The 19,954-nt window shown below is 43.7% G+C and overlaps 1 protein-coding gene across 18 annotated transcripts in view; it reads right to left on the reverse strand.

Annotated features, from left to right (window-relative positions):
* The window catches only part of PTPRS (protein tyrosine phosphatase receptor type S), a 580,801-nt gene that overhangs the window by 152,885 nt on the left and 407,962 nt on the right, over window positions 1-19,954 (reverse strand). For all 18 annotated transcript variants that reach the window (XM_044268386.1, XM_044268351.1, XM_044268378.1 and 15 more), the window contains one exon: window positions 3,811-3,986. In XM_044268386.1, coding sequence (XP_044124321.1) covers window positions 3,811-3,986 — 176 coding nt within the window. The remainder of the gene's footprint in view (window positions 1-3,810; window positions 3,987-19,954) is intronic.

The following is a 19,954-nucleotide window of genomic DNA, read 5'->3' on the forward strand; positions in this document are numbered from 1 at the left end:
GCGGTGGGCTGGGTGCTAACCGATTGCTAACTACCTAACCAAGGGGCCTAAACTATCCTAAAACCTATCAGTCAATACCATTACACTGATCACTTTTTTCCTTTCACTAGGTGATTGACAGGGGTGATCAAGGGGTTTATTGGGGTGATGGGGGGTGATCTGGGGCTAAGTGTGCTGTTGATGTGTACTCACTGTGAACTGTGCTCCTCTGCCTAGACCAACCGACGAAAAGGACCAGCAGAGGAGCACAGCAGCCATTTAACACATTATATTTACAAATATAATGTGTTAACTGGCTTCTGATTCGTATTTTTTTTAAATCATCAGCTTGCTAGCCACAATCATTGGCTGGCAAGCTGATGACGTGACCCCCCTCTAACTTTTGCCGGCCCGCGCATCATCTCGCGAGATGACGCAAATATGCGTGACTGTGCCTCAGACTGCCGCCTCCGGACCACGATCCTGCATTAGGCGGTCCGGAGGCGGTTAAATATTTTTGTAATATACTTTATTAGGGAAGAAGTTTCTTTCTTCTAGAAAAAAAAAAGGGGTATAGAGAGTCATCTTAGCAAAGTTCTAACAGTGTTGATCAGGAGAATCTGTCTTCAGTGTTTTAGTGCGAGCTGAAGATGCCGAAGGTAACATGCAGAGGCTAAAGGGGTTGTCTCACATCAGCAAATGGCATTTATCATGTACAGAAAGTTGACACAAAGCACTTACTAATGTATTGTTATTATCCATATTGCTTCCTTTGCTGGCTAGATTCATTTTTCCATCACAATATATACTTCTTGTTTATATGTTTTTATTCCTGTGTCTGTTCTGTTTTATTTGCGGCCCGTATGCGGAACCATTCACTTCTACGGGGCCGCAAAAAAAAGTGTATGTCTGCATGGCTGTTCTGCATGTCCTATTATTGTCCGCATTACGGACAAGTATAGGACTGTTCTATTAGGGGCCAGCTGTTCCGTTTTGCAAAATACAGAATGCACACAGACGGTGTCCATGTTTTGGGGATCCACAATTTGCGGACCACAAAACATCCAATGCATGAGCCCTTATTTCCCTTCCTAGCAAACACCTGTTATACTAGATTATCATATGTAATATATTCCTTATGAGAATGTCTGATGGCAACTTTGGACAGGATTGCCAACTGTTTAGAAATTCCTGTAAAAAAAAATAGATAGGTCTATGATTTTAGGCGGCTACTAGTGCTTGAGCAAGTCACTGTGATTGTAATGTGCTATAGACATGTATTACCGTACTTATAATCTTTATCATTCATTATGGTTTTCCAGTTTGTCCATAAAAATGTTGGCCATTTGTGACTTTTGGAAAACCTGTCCAGAGAAATATTCAGGTTGGCAACACTGATAATGGGGTGTTTAGGCACTCCAAACTTTCCAAACTGCTTCAAATTTATAGAGTGTGTCTTTCTTCTTACATACCTTTTTCCAACCATATTTCCCTGTTTAGTTTACTTTTAGATATCTGTATAGTTGAAAGGGCTTGCCTGTAGCCAATGAAAAGTGATGTTTTCTAGCATGATATAGCATACCTGAAATGCTTACCCCCAAGTAAGTCTAGTATGCAAACTCTAGAATCTGCTGGAAGTGTTATATTATGTACCATATGTATATTAAGAACTTTCCAATTTGGACCCAGAGAGGTGCATTCACATAGCATATGCATGAAATATGCCGCCTCAACCTTCATGTCTCGGAAATATAGCACTAGCCTTGATTTCTATGTTGTGAAATAAGATTGTCATTCTATAAGTTCTATAAACAGTAAAGAGCTGCAAGAGACATTGGGCTTCACACAAAGACAGTTTCAGAGTCAACTCTAATATGTTATTCCACTTATCCTCAGCTTTGGTACCAACATCTGCCTTTAATTTGCTTTTCACTACCACTGGGAATTTCTTCAAATACAAGGATAATAGGTGTCTATATTGCAGGGATTTTTGTGAACAGATATATGCAATTTTTTGGCGTATATCTGTCGCAGGCTATTTACGCCGCAATCTGCAACTTTTTCCCTTTTTCTGCTGCTCATGCCAGTTCTAAAAAAATGGTGTGTGGAGTGGGTGGGGAAATGGGCAGGCTGGCAGGGAGCTGGTGTAGATTTGGACAAGTGTACAGTCTAAGTTATGTAGAGGCTGGTCTTTATAAGTGATCCTCTTTGTGTTTCCCAATTTAGCAATCAAGTCAATGAAAAAAATAGTTTCAACAGTTAAAGGCGTCCCTTTGATTTGGGCATTATTGACATGCCTAAGCTGTAAGTACTTGTAAAAAGGTATATGGGAGATACCAAATTTCTCATGAAATTGATGAAAGCTTTTTTAGGATAGTCCCTGTTTGTATTTGTGCAACAGAATAGAGACCCCTCTCTTCTCGCTCACCATGACACAGAAACCTAACTAGGGGTAAACTTAGTAACAACTGATATCCCTTGAATGCACTGTCCTCTATTCTAAAGTAAAATGAATATAGCTAATGATTATGGGTATGTGAGTTGGCTTTATATGTTTAAAAAAACTTTACTAACGCTTGCTGACTGCCCACTGATGATAAACGTCTGGGCAGTTGGCACATATATCTGCACAGAGGCTTCTAAACCTCCTTGAAGAGATTGCAACTTCACACTAATAGTGCAGCTGTGGGAGCAGAAAGCCTGTTGTCAGTGACAGCAGAGCTCCCCATAGAGAAGGCAGGGATGGTTTTTCATCATCCCTGCCTTCCTCATCGCTCTATATACATTGTTCAACGAGCACTGCCACTTATTTCTCTTGTCGCAGAGGTCATATGATTAACGGGGCTGGATGTCTGTGCAAACTGGAGGCTGTACGACTCTGTACAACCTCTCTAAAAAAATTACTAAAATAAAAATGACATAAAAATAACACCCCCAGCAATACCTATTAACCCAGACAGAGTTAAAGAGGACCTTTCACCGATCCTGACATTGTGAACTAAGTATACAGACATGGAGGGCGGCGCCCGGGGATCTCACTGCACTTACTATTATTACCTGGGCGCCGCTCCGTTCTCCTGCTATGCCCTCCGGTATCTTCGGTCACTAAGTTATGGTAGGCAGAGATTTCGGTCACTAAGTTATGGTAGGTGGAGTCTGCCCTTGTTCTGCTGTAGCGCTGGCCAATCGCAGTGCAGAGATTACAGCCTGGGAGGTTATTTTCTCCCAGGCTGTGAGCTCTGTGATGCGATTGGCCATCGCTACAGCAGAACAAGGGCAGACTCCGCCTACTATAACTTAGTGACCGAAGATACCAGAGGGCATAGCGGGAGAACGGAGCGGCGCCCAGGGATAATAGTAAGTGCAGTGAGATCCCCGGGCGCCGCTCTTCATGTCTGTATACTTAGTTCACAATGTCAGGATCGGTGAAAGGTCCTCTTTAATAGGTATTGTTACTTGCTCTTTGGTCACATCTACTTTTCTGCTCATGCGGATCAGATGTAGACCACAAATATTGTCGTGTAAAAAGGGCCTAATGGGAAGAGTTGCGCCTGTTCTGAGATTTTGGTTTTGGGTCACAATCACTGATCGAAATCAATGACCAAACACTGACTGTGTGAAAGTGGCCTTTACAGCTTGACCACACCCACTTTTCGTGCCCGTTTTCTTTTTAGGACTGAGAACACAAATGTTTCAAATTTAGCAAATTTTTAGGTGAGACTTTTTAACCTGTGCAATGTCCACTCAAATCAGGCAGAAACTGATTAATACATTGTTTTAGGTTTTAAAATATAAATAGCTTGAGCTGCTATACGGTCATATGATACTCACCCGAGACTTCTCCTCTAGTCTTGTCATCATAACTATGGTAGCAGAGCGCTGTTCCCAAACCATGCGCCAAAAGTCTCCAAAAGTGTCAGGCAAGGGTCCCTGGGTTGCTATGTATGCATTCTGTTTCCGGTAACCATCAATATAGTTGGCATTTATGTAGTCACTGCCAAGAATTCCTGTAGTAAATAGGGGTAATAATTATAAAATAGTCACAGAATTAAAGAAACAAAAATATATTTTAAAAGGTGAAGAATATGTAAAATGCTTATTTCTAACACGTTTTACAAATGTATCAGCTATAGCAAAGCTATATATTTATATATATATATATATATATATATATATATATAGAAAAATAAGTGAAATGTAGCTAAGTACAATGCATTCGGAAAGTCTTCAAACTCACTTCACTTTTTTCATATTTTGTTATGTTGCGGTATATATAAGGTCTCCCAGCTGACATATCAGAGCAAAGATCAACCATGAGAAGGAAATAACTGCCTGTAGAGCTCAGAGACAGGATTGTGTGGAGGGGCAGATCTGGATAAGAGTACAAGAAAATTCTGCTGAAATGAAAGCTCCCAAGAGCACAGTGGCCTTGATGCTTCTTAAATGTAAGAAGTCAAATGGAACAACCAGGACCAGAAGGGCCTTGGTAAGACCAAGAACCAAATGATCACTCTTGTTGAGCTTCAAAGATCCTGTGTGTAGATGGAAGGAACTTCCAGAAGGTCAACCACCACTGCGCCATTCCACCAATCTGGGCTTTATGCCTGAGTGGCCAGAAAGAATGGTACAAAATCCCCAAAGCTTGTGGAATCATACCCAAGAAGATTTGAGGTGTTAATCACTGGTAAAGGTGCTTCAACTAAGCTCTGCGTAAAGGGTCTGAATACATATGTTAATGAAATATTTAAGTTTTTTTGCTTTAGCTCCATAAGGGACAGAATTTGTCCACCTCTGACCACTTGGTGCAAGTACTGAACATTTTTGGTCCTCCAATATTGCCGACAATTTGGGTCATCTAGATTCAGAAGCTTTGAATTGTACCATAGTGGGTGCACATAAGTGATGCCTTAACTTTGCACCAACTCCTTATAACCAGCCAAGCCTTTGTGGCCATTCTGCAGAAAAATTTATAACCAGTCTGTATATTTGATAAATAATCAGACTCTAATACGGTAAAAAAATCCGAGAAACCCGAGTCTTTCACCAGTTTTCTACAGAGATGGCTATTTTCCCAATGATTAAAAAGGCAAAGCTGGAAGGCCATAAAGTAACCCCTAAAATAGGGTAGGTTAAGACCTCCCCGATTATAGGGCATAGAAAAGTAGAGCACGTGCTTCCTCCCCCATAATAAGTCATTGAGCATCCGCTCTATCAATCTGAAATACTTATCCTCAATCAACATAGGGGAGTTGTGCAAAACATAAAGAACCTGGGGCAGCACTACCATTTTTATTAACTAAACTCTGTCCGCTCTTGCAGGAAGGATTTTTTGCCATATCTTAGTTTTAAACAAAAAGGAATAAAGTTGTCCTTTGAGGGTGAGAACGGTGCAGACCGCACCTCTCCCCAAGGTACTGCTAGAAAGCGTAATAGGAAAATCAAAGGGGCAGTAACATGGGTACATGTGAGCCGCTAAGATGCGGGTCGCAGTACACAGAGTCCCTAGGGCGAGCCCTTTATTAAGGCTGTGTGGACCCCAAGGGTCAAGAGGAGCCACAATTGGTGCTGAGAAACACCCCAGCGTGGACATTCTGAATCCCACTTGGAGAACAGGTAAATGCCCAGTCAGGGTGAAAAATAAGGGTAGATCTTACCGGTAACAAGTCAAACCATGCGTGTATCCATCGGACACAGGAGACAACCGGAGATAAGTTTTTTTCCCAGCACGTGGATAAGGTGTTCCTATGCGGGGGAGGGGTTCTTCATAGGTTAGGTCATACCTAATCAAGGGCCGCAGGGAAATAAGCTGTCCCTGTTGTACCCTGCTTGACCTACTATGACCCTAATACCCTAACACGGGATCCGTGCCCGCAAGGGGTGGTCCCGTCCGGAACCTTACCCTGGTCTAAGGTCCCTATGAGACCCTGCCAGGGTGATGAATAGGACACCTAATCTAGTGAAACTAGAATAAATGATGGCAGAACCGTGGATATAAAGAAGGTATGTTCATGTGTCCCTACGTGTTTCTTCAATAGAACATACACGGAAAAAATAGTACTACATACAACCCCTAGAATCGTCAGGGGACGGGGGTTAGTACTAGTAGCCGCTGCCTAAACTGCTTAGTGTCAGTGATGTACTACTGAGCACGGGTGGAAAAGGGCAGACTGAAATAAATCACTCAGAAAGCTTAGTCTATTTGCACGAAGAAAAACCTCATAACCACATAAGAAACTAAGCTTATGTTAGGCAGTTGGGAGGGAGGTGCTGGCTACCTCTAACCACTTAGTGATAAGTAACGTGGTTAATTTGTATCTAGAGTGCGTATGGCAGAGTCCAGGTACATCTGAAACACACAAAAAGAAGTACAAGACGCCCTATAAACTACTGTAAGGTAGTAGATATATTTAGAAGAAAAAACACAGGCAAGCACAATGACCCCCTAATGCCGATGTGTAGATAAACACTGTCCAGGCATATATATAGGGACTCAGACATCAACCAGTAATTCTACTTACAATCAGGCCTAGGTGCTTGTGGCATCCATCTGGCCGGACCGGCATCGATCGATTTGTATGAGGCCGGGTGTATGGCGTCTGGCAGCGCTGTAATGCGCGCCGCTTCTGTTTTTAAATGGTGAGGGGGCGGGGGTAAGGCTGCGCATGCGTGCGCCGATCTCTGGTGGAGGGCGCAGTCTGATGACAGAACTAGTCGCAGTCGGATGACGCGGCCAGCGGCGTGTGTCACGTGGGCACGCTTCATCAGTCCGGAGTGCTAGAGCCGTCCCCCTACTATCGGCGTCAGACGTTGGGTGGACGGACGCATCGACACTTCCAGAGGGCTGAGTGGGTGGAGCTGAGCACGTCAGTTATGCTAAGCTTCAACAGACCACTCGCATATAATTAATCAGTGGGGGGTCATGGTCCCAGACCCTCCACTCCGGACAACAAAGTGAATATTTAACGGCAGGGGTAACCACAGTAGCTAACAATAGAACCCCTTTTATAAACAGTATGAAAGCAAGCCAGTATGCAAGAATGCATGGTGTGATCAGACACAGTTAACGGTTATGACAACATAGTCCCACTCCCCAACCCACGCCCCCCAAAAAACCAGGGGGTGGGGGGGTCGGGTTGGAGGGGAGAGGGAAAAAGGTGTCCACAAATGGTCCTATCAGAGGAAGCACCCAAACTGCAGTTGTTCGTTGAGCCCTAGGGGGTTAGTGTTTTTTAATTTAAAAATCCACCAGCACTCACGTTGGAGTATACGCTTGTCCCAATCTCCTCCACGCTGGAGTTTCTGGACATGTTCGATGCCCATGAAAGTCACTGCTGAGGCACGGCCCCCATGATTGGTCTGGACGTGCCTTGCTACCGCAGTGTCTCTCTCGTTGCGTATATCCCCAAAATGCTCCCCCATCCGCTTGCGTAGTTCCCTGCGGGTCTTACCTACATACCTCTTGCCGCACTCACAGGTGATAAGGTAGATGACACCCGTGGTGCGGCAGTTGATAAAGTCACGTATGTGATAAGTGTGACCTGCCGAGTCCAACGCAAAGGATTTGCCCTGGGTAAGCTGGCCGCAGAAGCTGCAGTGTCCACACCTATAGCAGCCCTTGACCGGGTTATCAAGCCATGTTCGTGGTTTCTCAGGTGGACTGTAGAGACTGTTTACCAGCTTATCTCTCAGATTTGTGCCTCTCCTGAAGGTCACCGAGGGTTGGGGACTTAGAACTGCAGTCAGGTCGGGGTCCATAAGAAGGGTCCCCCAGTTACGGCTTATGATTTCTCTTACACTAGTAGATGCCGAGTCAAAGGTCCCTATAACCCGTATCAGTTTCTGGGGGTCGCTGACTGGGTTCTTAGTGGGATGAAGAAGGGAAGTGCGCGTTTCAGCGCACGCCCTTTGGTAGGCCTTCTTAAGTGACCTCTCCGGATAGCCACATTCACGGAAGCGCCTCCTCAGGTCGTCGGCCTGCCGCTTAAACTCCCTATTTTCGGAGCAATTGCGTCTGAGCATTAGATATTGCCCCACCTGAGGAGGGAGTTCGTGGATGTAGATTTACGGTAGATAGTAGTCTGTAGTTTACCGCAAACACCCCTAGATATAGAAATATCCAGGAACGGGAGATGATCCTTCACTATGACGGAATCCCTGCACTTCCCACCAGGAGCTGATGTGCTCCTTATATATGCGTGTAAGTTCGGCGAATGCGCCGTTTAGAGTAGGGGTATCTCGGACAGCGAGAGAGAGAGACACCCCAAGACTAGGGGCCGGGGCCGTGGTGGGTATAAAGGAAGATGTCGGGGAAGCCGCTATAACACGAACCAATATAGCAATCAACCGCAATGTACTCCCCCCGTTTCACAACCATCCTCTTCCTCATCCTCTTCTTTTTTAGATCAAGGGATGCATTACCAATTGCGGAATCACAACAACCAACCCCCGGCAACACAACAGTGTTAACCGATGACAGGTTGGTGATCAATTTGTCATCTCGCCCTCTGACCCTAACAGAGGTCAGGGTCTTGAGACGTGGCCTATCGTTTGTACCTACTACCAGATTCGACCTTTTTCGTTGGACCAAGGATCTCCACCTGTTTGCCCGCAAGCTTAAGTGGCATAAGCATTTCCAGCTAAGGGACAAAAAAGAAAGTCGCGAGCTGGGGATACCGGTGGAGATCCTTGGTGACGTCCGTTTTTTATACAATCTGGATAGCATGCCCAGCAACCCTGAGGGTAGAGGTCCTTTCACAGGCCTAAAAAATAAAAGTACCAAAATGCCGCCTATTGCGGAAATCTCGTGCATCAATGTTTTCCTCAAACACACCCTATCCGAACTGTCTACCATGGACTCTACCCTCATGAGGTTTAACTGTAGCAAGGAAGAGAGGTGTGCATTACAGGTCCTGGAGAAAGATAGACAAATAGTGATCAAACCCTCAGATAAAGGGGGAAATGTAGTCGTTATGAACACCTCAGACTATAGAGATATGTGTCTAACAATTCTCCAAGATGCCCAGGGATATGAAATTTTGTCTGCTAATCCTACCTGCAGATTTCAAAAAGAACTGTTAGATATCTTAACAAAAGCTAAATCGGACAAACTCATCAGTGCCGATGAATTTGAGTTCCTCTATCCCTCCCACCCAGTAACGGCAACATTTTATTGTCTGCCAAAGGTCCATAAAGACACAACGCCCATGAAGGGGCGTCCTATTGTTTCAGGGGTGGGGAATCTTTCACAAAATATAGGTATCTATATAGACCATATCCTTTGCCCTTTTGTACAATCACTGCCCTCGTATGTAAAAGACACTAGAGATCTTCTCACCAAACTCGAGAATATAGAGATTGAGCCACATTGGCTTTTAGCATCAATTGATGTCGAGGCTCTATACTCGTCGATACCGCACGATAGGGGGATAGACGCAGCTGCACATTTTTTAAGAGCTAGGGGACAACAATTTACTGCACATAACAATTTACGTATACTCCAACGTGAGTGCTGGTGGATTTTTAAATTAAAAACCACTAACCCCCTAGGGCTCAACGAACAACTGCAGTTTGGGTGCTTCCTCTGATAGGACCATTTGTGGACACCTTTTTCCCTCTCCCCTCCAACCCGACCCCCCCACCCCCTGTTTTTTTGGGGGGCGTGGGTTGGGGAGTGGGACTATGTTGTCATAACAGTTAACTGTGTCTGATCACACCATGCATTCTTGCATACTGGCTTGCTTTCATACTGTTTATAAAAAGGGTTCTATTGTTAGCTACTGTGGTTACCCCTGCCGTTAAATATTCACTTTGTTGTCCGGACTGGAGGGTCTGGGACCATGACCCCCCACGGATTAATTATATGCGAGTGGTCTGTTGAAGCTGAGCATAACTGACGTGCTCAGCTCCACCCGCTCAGCCCTCTGGAAGTGTCGATGCGTCCGTCCACCCAACGTCTGCCAGCCCTGCCCATCCATCAGCTCTGATCTGTGCATTAAGAGATGTGATGGCAGACAGACGCCGATAGTAGGGGGACGGCTCTAGCACTCCGGACTGATGAGGCGTGCCCACGTGACACACGCAGCTGGCCGCGTCATCAGACTGTGACCATTTGGTCATCCGACTGTGACTAGTTCTGTCATCAGAATGCGCCCTCCACCAGAGATCGGCGCACGCATGTGCAGCCTTACCCCCGCCCCCTCACTATTTAAAAACAGAAGCGGCGCGCATTACAGCACTGCCAGACGCCATACACCCGGCCTCATACAAACCGACCGATGCCGGTCCGGCCAGATGGATGCCACAAGCACCTAGGCCTGATTGTAAGTAGAATTACTGGTTGATGTCTGAGTCCCTATATATATGCCTGGACAGTGTTTATCTACACATCGGCATTAGGGGGTCATTGTGCTTGCCTGTGTTTTTTCTACTAAATATATCTACTACCTTACAGTAGTTTATAGGGCGTCTTGTACCTCTTTTTGTGTGTTTCAGATGTACCTGGACTCTGCCATACGCACTCTAGATACAAATTAACCACGTTACTTATCACTAAGTGGTTAGAGGTAGCCAACACCTCCCTCCCAACTGCCTAACATAAGCTTAGTTTCTTATGTGGTTATGAGGTTTTTCTTCGTGCAAATAGACTAAGCTTTCTGAGTGATTTATTTCAGTCTGCCCTTTTCCACCCGTGCTCAGTAGTACATCACTGACACTAAGCGGTTTAGGCAGCAGCTACTAGTACTAAACCCCGTCCCCTGACGATTCTAGGGGTTGTTTGTAGTACTATTTTTTCCGTGTATGTTCTATTGAAGAAACGCGTAGGAACACATGAACATACCTTCTTTATATCCACGGTTCTGCCATCATTTATTCTAGTTTCACTAGATTAGGTGTCCTATTCATCACCCTGGCAGGGTCTCATAGGGACCTTAGACCAGGGTAAGGTTCCGGACGGGACCACCCCTTGCGGGGCACGGATCCCGTGTTAGGGTATTAGGGTCATAGTAGGTCAAGCAGGGTACAACAGGGACAGCTTATTTCCCTGCGGCCCTTAATTAGGCATGACCTAACCTATGAAGAACCCCTCCCCCGCATAGGAACACCTTATCCACGTGCTGCGAAAAGAACTTATCTCCGGTTGTCTCCTGTGTCCGATGGATACACGCATGGTTTGACTTGTTACCGGTAAGATCTACCCTTATTTTTCACCCTGACTGGGCATTTACCTGTTCTCCAAGTGGGATTCAGGATGTCCATGCTGGGGTTTTTCTCAGCACCAATTGTGGCTCCTCTTGACCCTTGGGGTCCACACAGCCTTAATAAAGGGCTCGCCCTAGGGACTCTGTGTACTGCGACCAGCATCTTAGCGGCTCACATGTACCCAGGACCCGACTGTGTCTGTCTGTTTTTGTTTGCAAGGGTACTATATATGTTTTAGTCATACTAATAAATATCATGTTTTAAATGTTACTGCCCCTTTGAGATCTTAGTTTTACCTCTCAACTTTATCAACAAAGGAATCAAGTTGAGTTGTAGATATTCTTGAGTTTTGGCGGAAACTGTTATCCCCAGGTACTTTATTGAGTCAGAGATCAATAGCTGGTTATTCCAATCTCCTCGCAACTCGTCTATAGGAAGGAGAACAGTCTTCTCCCAGTTAACCTCCAGGCCAGACGAGTCGGAAAAAAGACTAACCAGCTCCATTATACGAGGAAGAGTATTTTCTGTTTGATGAATAAAGAACAAGATATCGTCTGCATAGAGGGATACACAATCATGCTTCCCCATTATACCAAAACCAGCCACTCTCGAGTCCTGCCTTATGCTGGCTGCTAGGGGTTCAATGTAAATATTAAATAAAAGAGGGGAAAGGGGACAGCCTTGACGGGTGCCTCTTCCTAGTACAAAACTCTGTCATCATATTATTGATCCTAATCCTAGAAGCTGGAGAATTGTATAATAACTGAACTATCGCCATAAATCTGGGGCCAAAACCCATTTTTTTCATCACCTCCCAGAGAAAAGTTCACTGGTGGCATCCAACGACAGGATGGAGCGGGCGCCACATCCAGGAGACTGAATATTCGTAAATAACCTATGCAAATTGTGATGAGTGCCCCTTTTTGGCATAAAGCCATTTTGATCTGGATGGATAATGGCAGATATAACCCGAGAGAGCCTCCTGGCCAGAACTTTTGATAATAACTTAGCATCAGTGTTTAGTAGGAAAATTGGTCTGTAGGAACTCAATTCTACCAGGTCTTTATCTTTTTTTGGAATTAGGACTATCAAGGCCTCCATCATGGAATGCGGTAAACCCCCTCCCTGTAATGCTTGAGAAAAAACTTCTAGCATATGAGGATAGATCACGTCACTGTACTTGTGATAAAATTCGTACGGAAGGCCATCTAGCCCTGGCGATGAGTTCCCTGAGATAGACCCCAAAGCCTCCTGGAGCTCCAAGAGAGACAAATCCTCTTCCAAGTATTTTATTTGAGCTTCCTTTAGGGTCAAAAGTGGAATTTTCTCCAGAAACCGCCTTGCCAGGTCAGGTGGCAAACCGGGAGAGGCTCTATATATCTGAGCAAAGTATTGTAGAAAGGTATCTCTAATTCCTTCTGGATCTAATATAATTTCCCCATCTAAATTGCGAATCGAGGTAATAGATTTATTTTTCTTATCTTGTGTAATTATTCTGGCTAAGAGCTTACCAGGGCGTCCAGACTCCGAAAAATACTTTTGTCCCTTAAAGAATACTCTATGATTTGCTTTCTCGGTTACATATTTCTCCAAAGAACAGCTAGCCTTCTGCATCTCTTCCTTATAGTGTTCAGTAGGTTGACTAATAAATCGCTCCGTTGTAAGTGCGACAGTTTTAACCAGTTCCTCCTCTTTTTTCTTAAATGTTCTCCTTACTGCAGCGATATCACTTATAAAAAAAACTCAGATATGCTTTCAGAGCATCCCATACTGAGTTGATATTAGCAGAGGGGAGATTCACCTCCCAAAAGGAGGATATGAGTAATTTAATAGACTGGTGGTTGTCCATAATAGTAATCCAGTATGGATTCAACTTGAATCCTAACCCCCTATTATCCTTATTCTCCCCAATGCGAACCTCAATTGATACGGGTGAGTGGTCTGAGACTGTTCTTACTCCATATCGTATCCTTCTAATATTCCTCAAATTGCTCTCATTAGTGAATGCTAAGTCAATCCTAGACATTGCTCTACCACCCCTGCTGACACAGGAGTATACTCTCTTTCCTCCGCCAAGATGTTCCCATATATCCACCACTCCAACCTCTGAGCAGAACTGGGGCAGAGGGGAATTACAAAAATTCCTCCCCAAATCTGCATCTAATGTCAGTCTGTCTTTTTTAGGATCCATGACAGCGTTGAAATCCCCCATCAAAACTAGCCGACATTCTGGTCTCTTTTCCAAAAAAAAGCAGTAGCTGGATAAGTGGGTACATCGAGAATGGCGGAGGTATATAAAAAAAAAAAGCGAGAATATAACTATAACCATGGAGCTTACATACAAAAAAATAAATCTACCCTGATCATCTATATGGGATTCTATCAGGGTAAAGTCTACAGAGTTATGGATCAAAACTGAGACACCCCTAGAGGCACTACTGAAGGTGGAGTGGTAAGATTGAGAGTACCATCCCGTTGTCAAACGGGTCACGGTCTCTTTGGTAAGATGAGTTTCTACTATACAAATAATTGCAGGAAGATATCTTTTTAGTGCATCCATAATAGCTTGCCTTTTAACCCTTTCCCCAAGACCTCTAACATTCCAAGAAACAATTCTAATGGACATCAATCAAAACGAAAGAAAGAGAAAAAAAAAAAAAAAAGAAAACCCCATTCCTACCTCTCCCCCCCCCCCCCCCCCCTCCGTTGGGCCACCCGATCAAGTCAGCGAACCTCTACCCTCTGGCCATTCTCCCCCCCACTAGCCCCACATCCCCTCAATCATAATGTTACAAAATTTCAGATGCCCAGTTGCTCCATCCAATCCAGCGCTTGTTGTGGTTTTTCAAAAAATTGGGAAGTTCCATTATAAATCACTCTTAGTTTCGCTGGATACTGTAGGGAGTATTTAATATCCTTAGACGCCAAACGTTTCTTTATCTCTATAAAATTTCTTCTTTTTTCTTGTGTCTGCTGAGCAAAATCAGGGAAAAAAAGCAGTTTAATGCGCTGGTATTCAATAGGTGTACATTCTCTTGCTCTTCTCAGTATCATGTCTCTGTCCATTGACAATAACAATTTCATTAAAATTGCTCGCGGCGGCCTCCCTGGAATAGGTTTCCCTCCTGGGATTCGGTGGGCTCTTTCTATTTGAAACATAGAAGAGAAGTGTTCACTACCAAGATTTTTCAAAATCACATCCTTAAGTTGTTCCACTAACTGTCGGCCTTCAACTCCTTCTGGAAATCCAATTATGCGAATGTTGTTTCGCCTTGATCTGTTTTCCAAATCCTCCAACTTATTTTGTAATAATTGGTTTTCTGAAGCGAGAGACAGAGTCTTAGATTTTAACATGTCCATATCAGATTGCAAAGAATCAACTGTCCTTTCCACGTTGAGGACCCGGTCACGGATTTTTGCCAAATCTTCTCTTATTAGAGATATGTCACTCTGCACTGACCCCAATTGAATGGACATCCTTTGCACTAAAGTGCCATTATTTTCCAGGGCACAAAGGATTTTTTCCAAGACTAAAGGATCATGTTCAGTTCCTATTTGTGCCGGGAGACGTTCCTCTCCTGCTTCCTGGCCTGCCTCTGTTGATCCATCGGCAATTTTGTTTTCAGTAAATTCTTTTCATTTAGGGAAGGCGATTTCAGAAACTTGTCAATTTTACTCTCTGGAGTCTTAGACCCCAACTTTGTTCCAGAGGAATCCACTGACCGTCGCTTTGGGGCCATTCTCTTCCCTTTATTTATTTATTTTTCTTTCTTTCCTTTTTTCCTTCCTCCTTCCCTCTCCTTTTCCTTTATTTCCCCTCTATCCCCCTTTCTTTAGACACCACATATATGTTGGAAAAAACACATATATGTTGGAAAATGGCAGCAGTAAAATCACAGATTTGCAGTTTTCTCACGTGTACAACGTCCTCACTGGTCGCCAGCAGAAGGCAGATAGTCCAGCACAGCAGCCGAGGTCCAAGCACACGCCACAAGCATCGGATCGAGGCCAGCAGAGGAAGGAAGCGAGGAGTCTTCAGACCAATCCAAAGCCGGAACAGAAAGACCAGGAGCAAAAGGGAGCACACCACAAACACAGCAGTGGGCACCAACCAGGAGGAGGGAGGTGACCAGCAGCCAGGCCGGCAAGAGGCCACGGGGGATCGAGCGCTCCGCTCCCGAGACTGCAGGAGGGAATGAGATTCAGCGTTGCGGCGCTCAAGGCTCAAGGCGTCAGCTGTTCAGATGGAGCAGGGAGCACGGAGGGAGGAAGGGGGAGAGCGAGACGCGCCGTGTTCACGTCATCACGCCGCCGTCACTTTTCTGGTAAACTACATTAATTTAACTCAATAGATATCGGCCGACCCCAGCCGCCACACCATACAACTCCCTCTCCCATGTGACGAGGAAGACGTAAAAACACCAGTCAAATTTTTGACACACAGGCATTTAAAAAGTTCCAAAATGGGGTCTTGCAACTTTTTTTTGGGTGTCATTTACAAACATTTTTACTCCAGTTTTTGTTTTGACTTTTTGAACGCCCAGTGTTTTTGCTCTGCGTTCAACAATGATAGGAGTGTCGAGGGTGTGGCTGGGGCAACCCAGACAAATTCACCAACATTTTTACACCATGTTGTAAAAATGTTGCACGACCCCCTTTTTGAAAATTTTGGAACGCCCAGTGTTTTTGCGCCGTTTTAAACACATAAGAGTGTCGAGGGTGTTGCCGGGTTTGTAAAGGTTTTCTTGGGTGGAGCAAGGTTTGCAAGAGTACAGAAAAGTGAATAGTTAATAAAAGGCCACAGTTCAACACAAGGACATAGGACTAATGTTCAGTAGATTTTCATCATGCACTTTCTGTCGGTATTCTAGAAAGCTCTCAAATAAAATGAGAAAAAGCGTTTACATTTATATTCTAAATTGTGCTTTCTTTTACTGGTGATCCCTATTAAATATGTGCTCCATGGACAACACTGCTAAGTGGGTGCCCTGTGCAATGTATACATGCCTGTTTGAGGGTGAATATATCTGCACTAGATGCACGCATATTGTGTATTTGGAAACCCAGGTTATGTATATAAATGAACAGCTTGTAATGCTCAGAACCACTATAAACCTAGAGAGAAGTTTAGAGCATACTGTGCAGACACTGGCTAGGTCCAATGAAATGGAAGTGGGGGGTAGAGGGCAAGACCATGACCCTGATGTCAGTAGCTGGGTAACAAAAGAAGAAGAAGGGGGAAAAGGTGCCTGGGAGGCTAGTCCTCCCCTGGAACAATGTAGTAAATATGCAGTTTGGCTGATATTAGGAATGCAAGCCTAGGGCCAGCATCACTACAGCAGGGCATTGCTCCTAGCAAGGAGGATGACTGGTGTAGTAAGGATTTTTAGGAAGCATGCTGCAAAAGTGAGACATACTGTATGTCGGTGGTGGTATTTGTCATCTGCTGCCAAAACCATGAATGTCTTCTGGGAGATTGGGTTATGCATACGTCTGATTGGATAGACAGATTGGTTGGTAAGGCAGGGGAGGACTGGGCTGTCATAGTACACACTGGCAATTATAAAATGCTGCAGGGGAAGTTAAAAAAAAGTTTAAAAAATATATATAAAAATTCAAATCATACCACTTTGCTCAGTATAAAAAAAAAAAAAATGCTTCTTTGCACTGATGTGTTCTAAAATGCCATTACTAATAAAATATAACCATATTTTTCCCATGAGGTGAACACCTTAGCAGAAAAAAAATCTAAATGGCTGATTTACAGTTTTTATGTTGCTTTACCTCCCAATAAAACTGACTAAAAAAGTGATCAAAAAGTCATACACATTCCATGGTTTCAATAAAAACTATAGATTGCCCTGCACAAAAATGAGCCCTCATGCAGATCCGTAGATGGAAATATAAAAAAGTTATAGTTATATAATAAGGTGATTTAAAAATCCATGTGTGGTCTGACTAGTGATTTGTAAAGTGGCAGGACTATGTTCTCATCACGGGCATCTATGCCCCTTTTGATGCAACCCATTATCTTTGGCAGCAGCTGCCTGACACTGGTTTCTACAGCTTAGTTTGCAGTTAACCAAAATCCCTAGGTCCTTTTCCATTTCAGTGTTACCGAGTTTTTACCATTTAGTATGTACTGGTGACTTGCATTATTCCTTCACATGTGCATCACCCCACATCTGTCAGTGTTAAACCTCATCTGCCACTTCTCTGCCCAAGCCTCCAATCTATTCAGATCCATCTGCAGCCGTATAATGTCCTCTTCCGTGTTATTACTTTACACAGTTTAGTGTCATCTGCAAAGATTGATATTTCACTGTACAAGCCTTCTACAAGATCATTAATACATATATTGAAGAGAATAGGGCCCAATACTGACCCCTGTGGTACCCCACTAGTGACAGTGACCCAATCTGAGTGTGTACTCTTAATAACCACCCTCTGTTTACTATCAGTTACGAAGCCAGTTACTTACCCATATACAGACATTTTCCCCTAGTCCAAGCAAGTCTAGAACTTACCTCCTCATAGAAACTGATTAAATTAGTGTGACATGACCGATCCCTGATGAAGCCATGCTGATATGGCATTATTTGCTTACTTTCATTGAGGTACTCCAGGATAGCATCTCTTAAAAAACCTTCAAACAGTTTACCCACAACAGATGTTAAACTTACTGGCCTATAGTTTTCGGGCTCGGTGTTTGGACCCTTTTTGAATTTTGGCACCACATTTGCTATACGCCAATCCCGTGGAACACTACCTGTCATTATAGAGTCCTTAAATATCAGAAATAAGGGTCTGGCTATGACATTACTTACGGTAATTCTCTAAGGATACGGGGGTGTGTGCCATCTAGTCCAGGTGATTTGTTTATTTTAATCTTTTTAAGATGCCGCTATACTTCTTCCTGGGTCAGACATAGCACTTTTAATGAAGAATTTACTTTTTAATTCTGTATTTCATCTACACAGTTTATTTTCTTCAGTGAATACAGTGGAGAAAAAAATATTTAATAGCTTTGCTTTGTCCTCATCACTCTCTGCAATTCCCCCCTCATTACTCTGTAAAAGGCAGATACCTTCAGATTTATATTTTTTACCATTTATATAACTGAAGAACATTTTAGGGTTAGTTTTACTCGCTGCTTTTATTTGTCTTTTACATATTAAATTTTTATCCTTATAGTTTTTCAGTGCTTCCTTGCTACCCTACTGTTTTGGTGATTTAAATGCATTCTTTTTGTCATTTATTGCTTTCTTTACAATTCTATTTATCCAAATAGTTTTTTTTTCTTGTTCCATAGGCCTCATGCACACGACCGTTGTTGTGTTCCGTATAATGGGGTTCTGTTGTTCCGTGATCCGTTTCCTTGTGTCTTCCTTTATTTGTGGAGGATCACCAGACATGAAGGAAAGTTATAAAAAGTCTAAGTCAAGTTTGCCATGCAAATGATAGAAAAAAAACGGACGCGGACGACAATCTTGCGTGCCTTCGCGTTTTGACTTGAATGGGTCTGCGAACCGTTTTCCGTTAAAAAAATAGGACAGGTTATATTTTTTGGGACGGACTGGAACCACGAATCACGGATGCGGATGAAAAACGGTGCATTAGCCGAGTTTTCAACGGGCCCATTGAAAGTCAATGGGTCCGCAGAAAATCACGAAAAACGGAACAACGGACACGGAATGAAACAACGGTCGTGTGCATGAGGCCTTAACCTTTTATTCCCACAAGGTATGTACCTCTCACAATTAGATTTTAGGATGGTTTTAAATATATCACAAAAACACAGAAATATAGTGGCAAATCTGGGGGAGCTGCTCAACCCCTAACACTGTAGCGTGTTTTTCATTGGGGGAGCAGCCCCACCGCATGTGGACCGCAGCAAACGACTATCCCCAGCAAAAAATATTTTGCATACGGTGGAGGATGTCGGCGCGGTCCACATGCACCACAAAGGCATCCTACACAAAACGGAGCATTGTGCGGATGAAAATATAATCATAAATCACAGAAAAAATGCACCAAACGGATATGCCACTGACTATACTGGCTAGTCATAAATGCAGATATTAAAAGCTGAGACTTTTGCCAATATATAGCGTGTTTTTCATTGGGCTGCTCCCCCAATGAAAAACACGCTACAGTGTTAGGGGTTGAGCAGCTCCCCCAGATTTGCCACTATATTTCTGTGTTTTTGTCTTGTTTTATATGTAGTGTATGTGCCTTTACCTGGCATTTAAACACTCTCCTTTGCACCTGGTAGCCTCCATCACATGGTCTGATATGGGTGTGGCTTACAGTCTGGCTTTGTTCACATTGCACTAGTTGTCCTGCTAGGCGGTTGTGTGGAAGCTTGGCTGTGAGCTGGATTACATCACCTTCAGACCTTGTTCACACCATAGGTAGCGTAGTGGTAGGACCCCTTGCCATGCTGAGAGCCGTGACGTGGTGCATGTGGGCTCCGATATCTTCCTGACAGGAATATATTGGCAAAAGTCTCAGCTTTTAATATCTGCATTTATGACTAGCCAGTATAGTCAGTGGCATATCCGTTTGGTGCATTATTTCTGTGATTTATGGTTTTAAATATATATCATATTTTGTGGCTGTATTTTTTTTTTTTTAGGACTTTGTCCCAGTTAATTAGGCCTATGGCCTCTCTTAGTTGGCAAAATTTAGCTTTTTTGAAGTTTGGTATTTTTGTTTCTCCCTGAAGAAACACTCTTTTGAATGACAATTGGAAGGTTATTACTTTATGGTCACT

The sequence above is a fragment of the Bufo gargarizans genome, chromosome 1, assembly GCF_014858855.1.
Source record: "Bufo gargarizans isolate SCDJY-AF-19 chromosome 1, ASM1485885v1, whole genome shotgun sequence".
Taxonomy (NCBI): domain Eukaryota; kingdom Metazoa; phylum Chordata; class Amphibia; order Anura; family Bufonidae; genus Bufo; species Bufo gargarizans.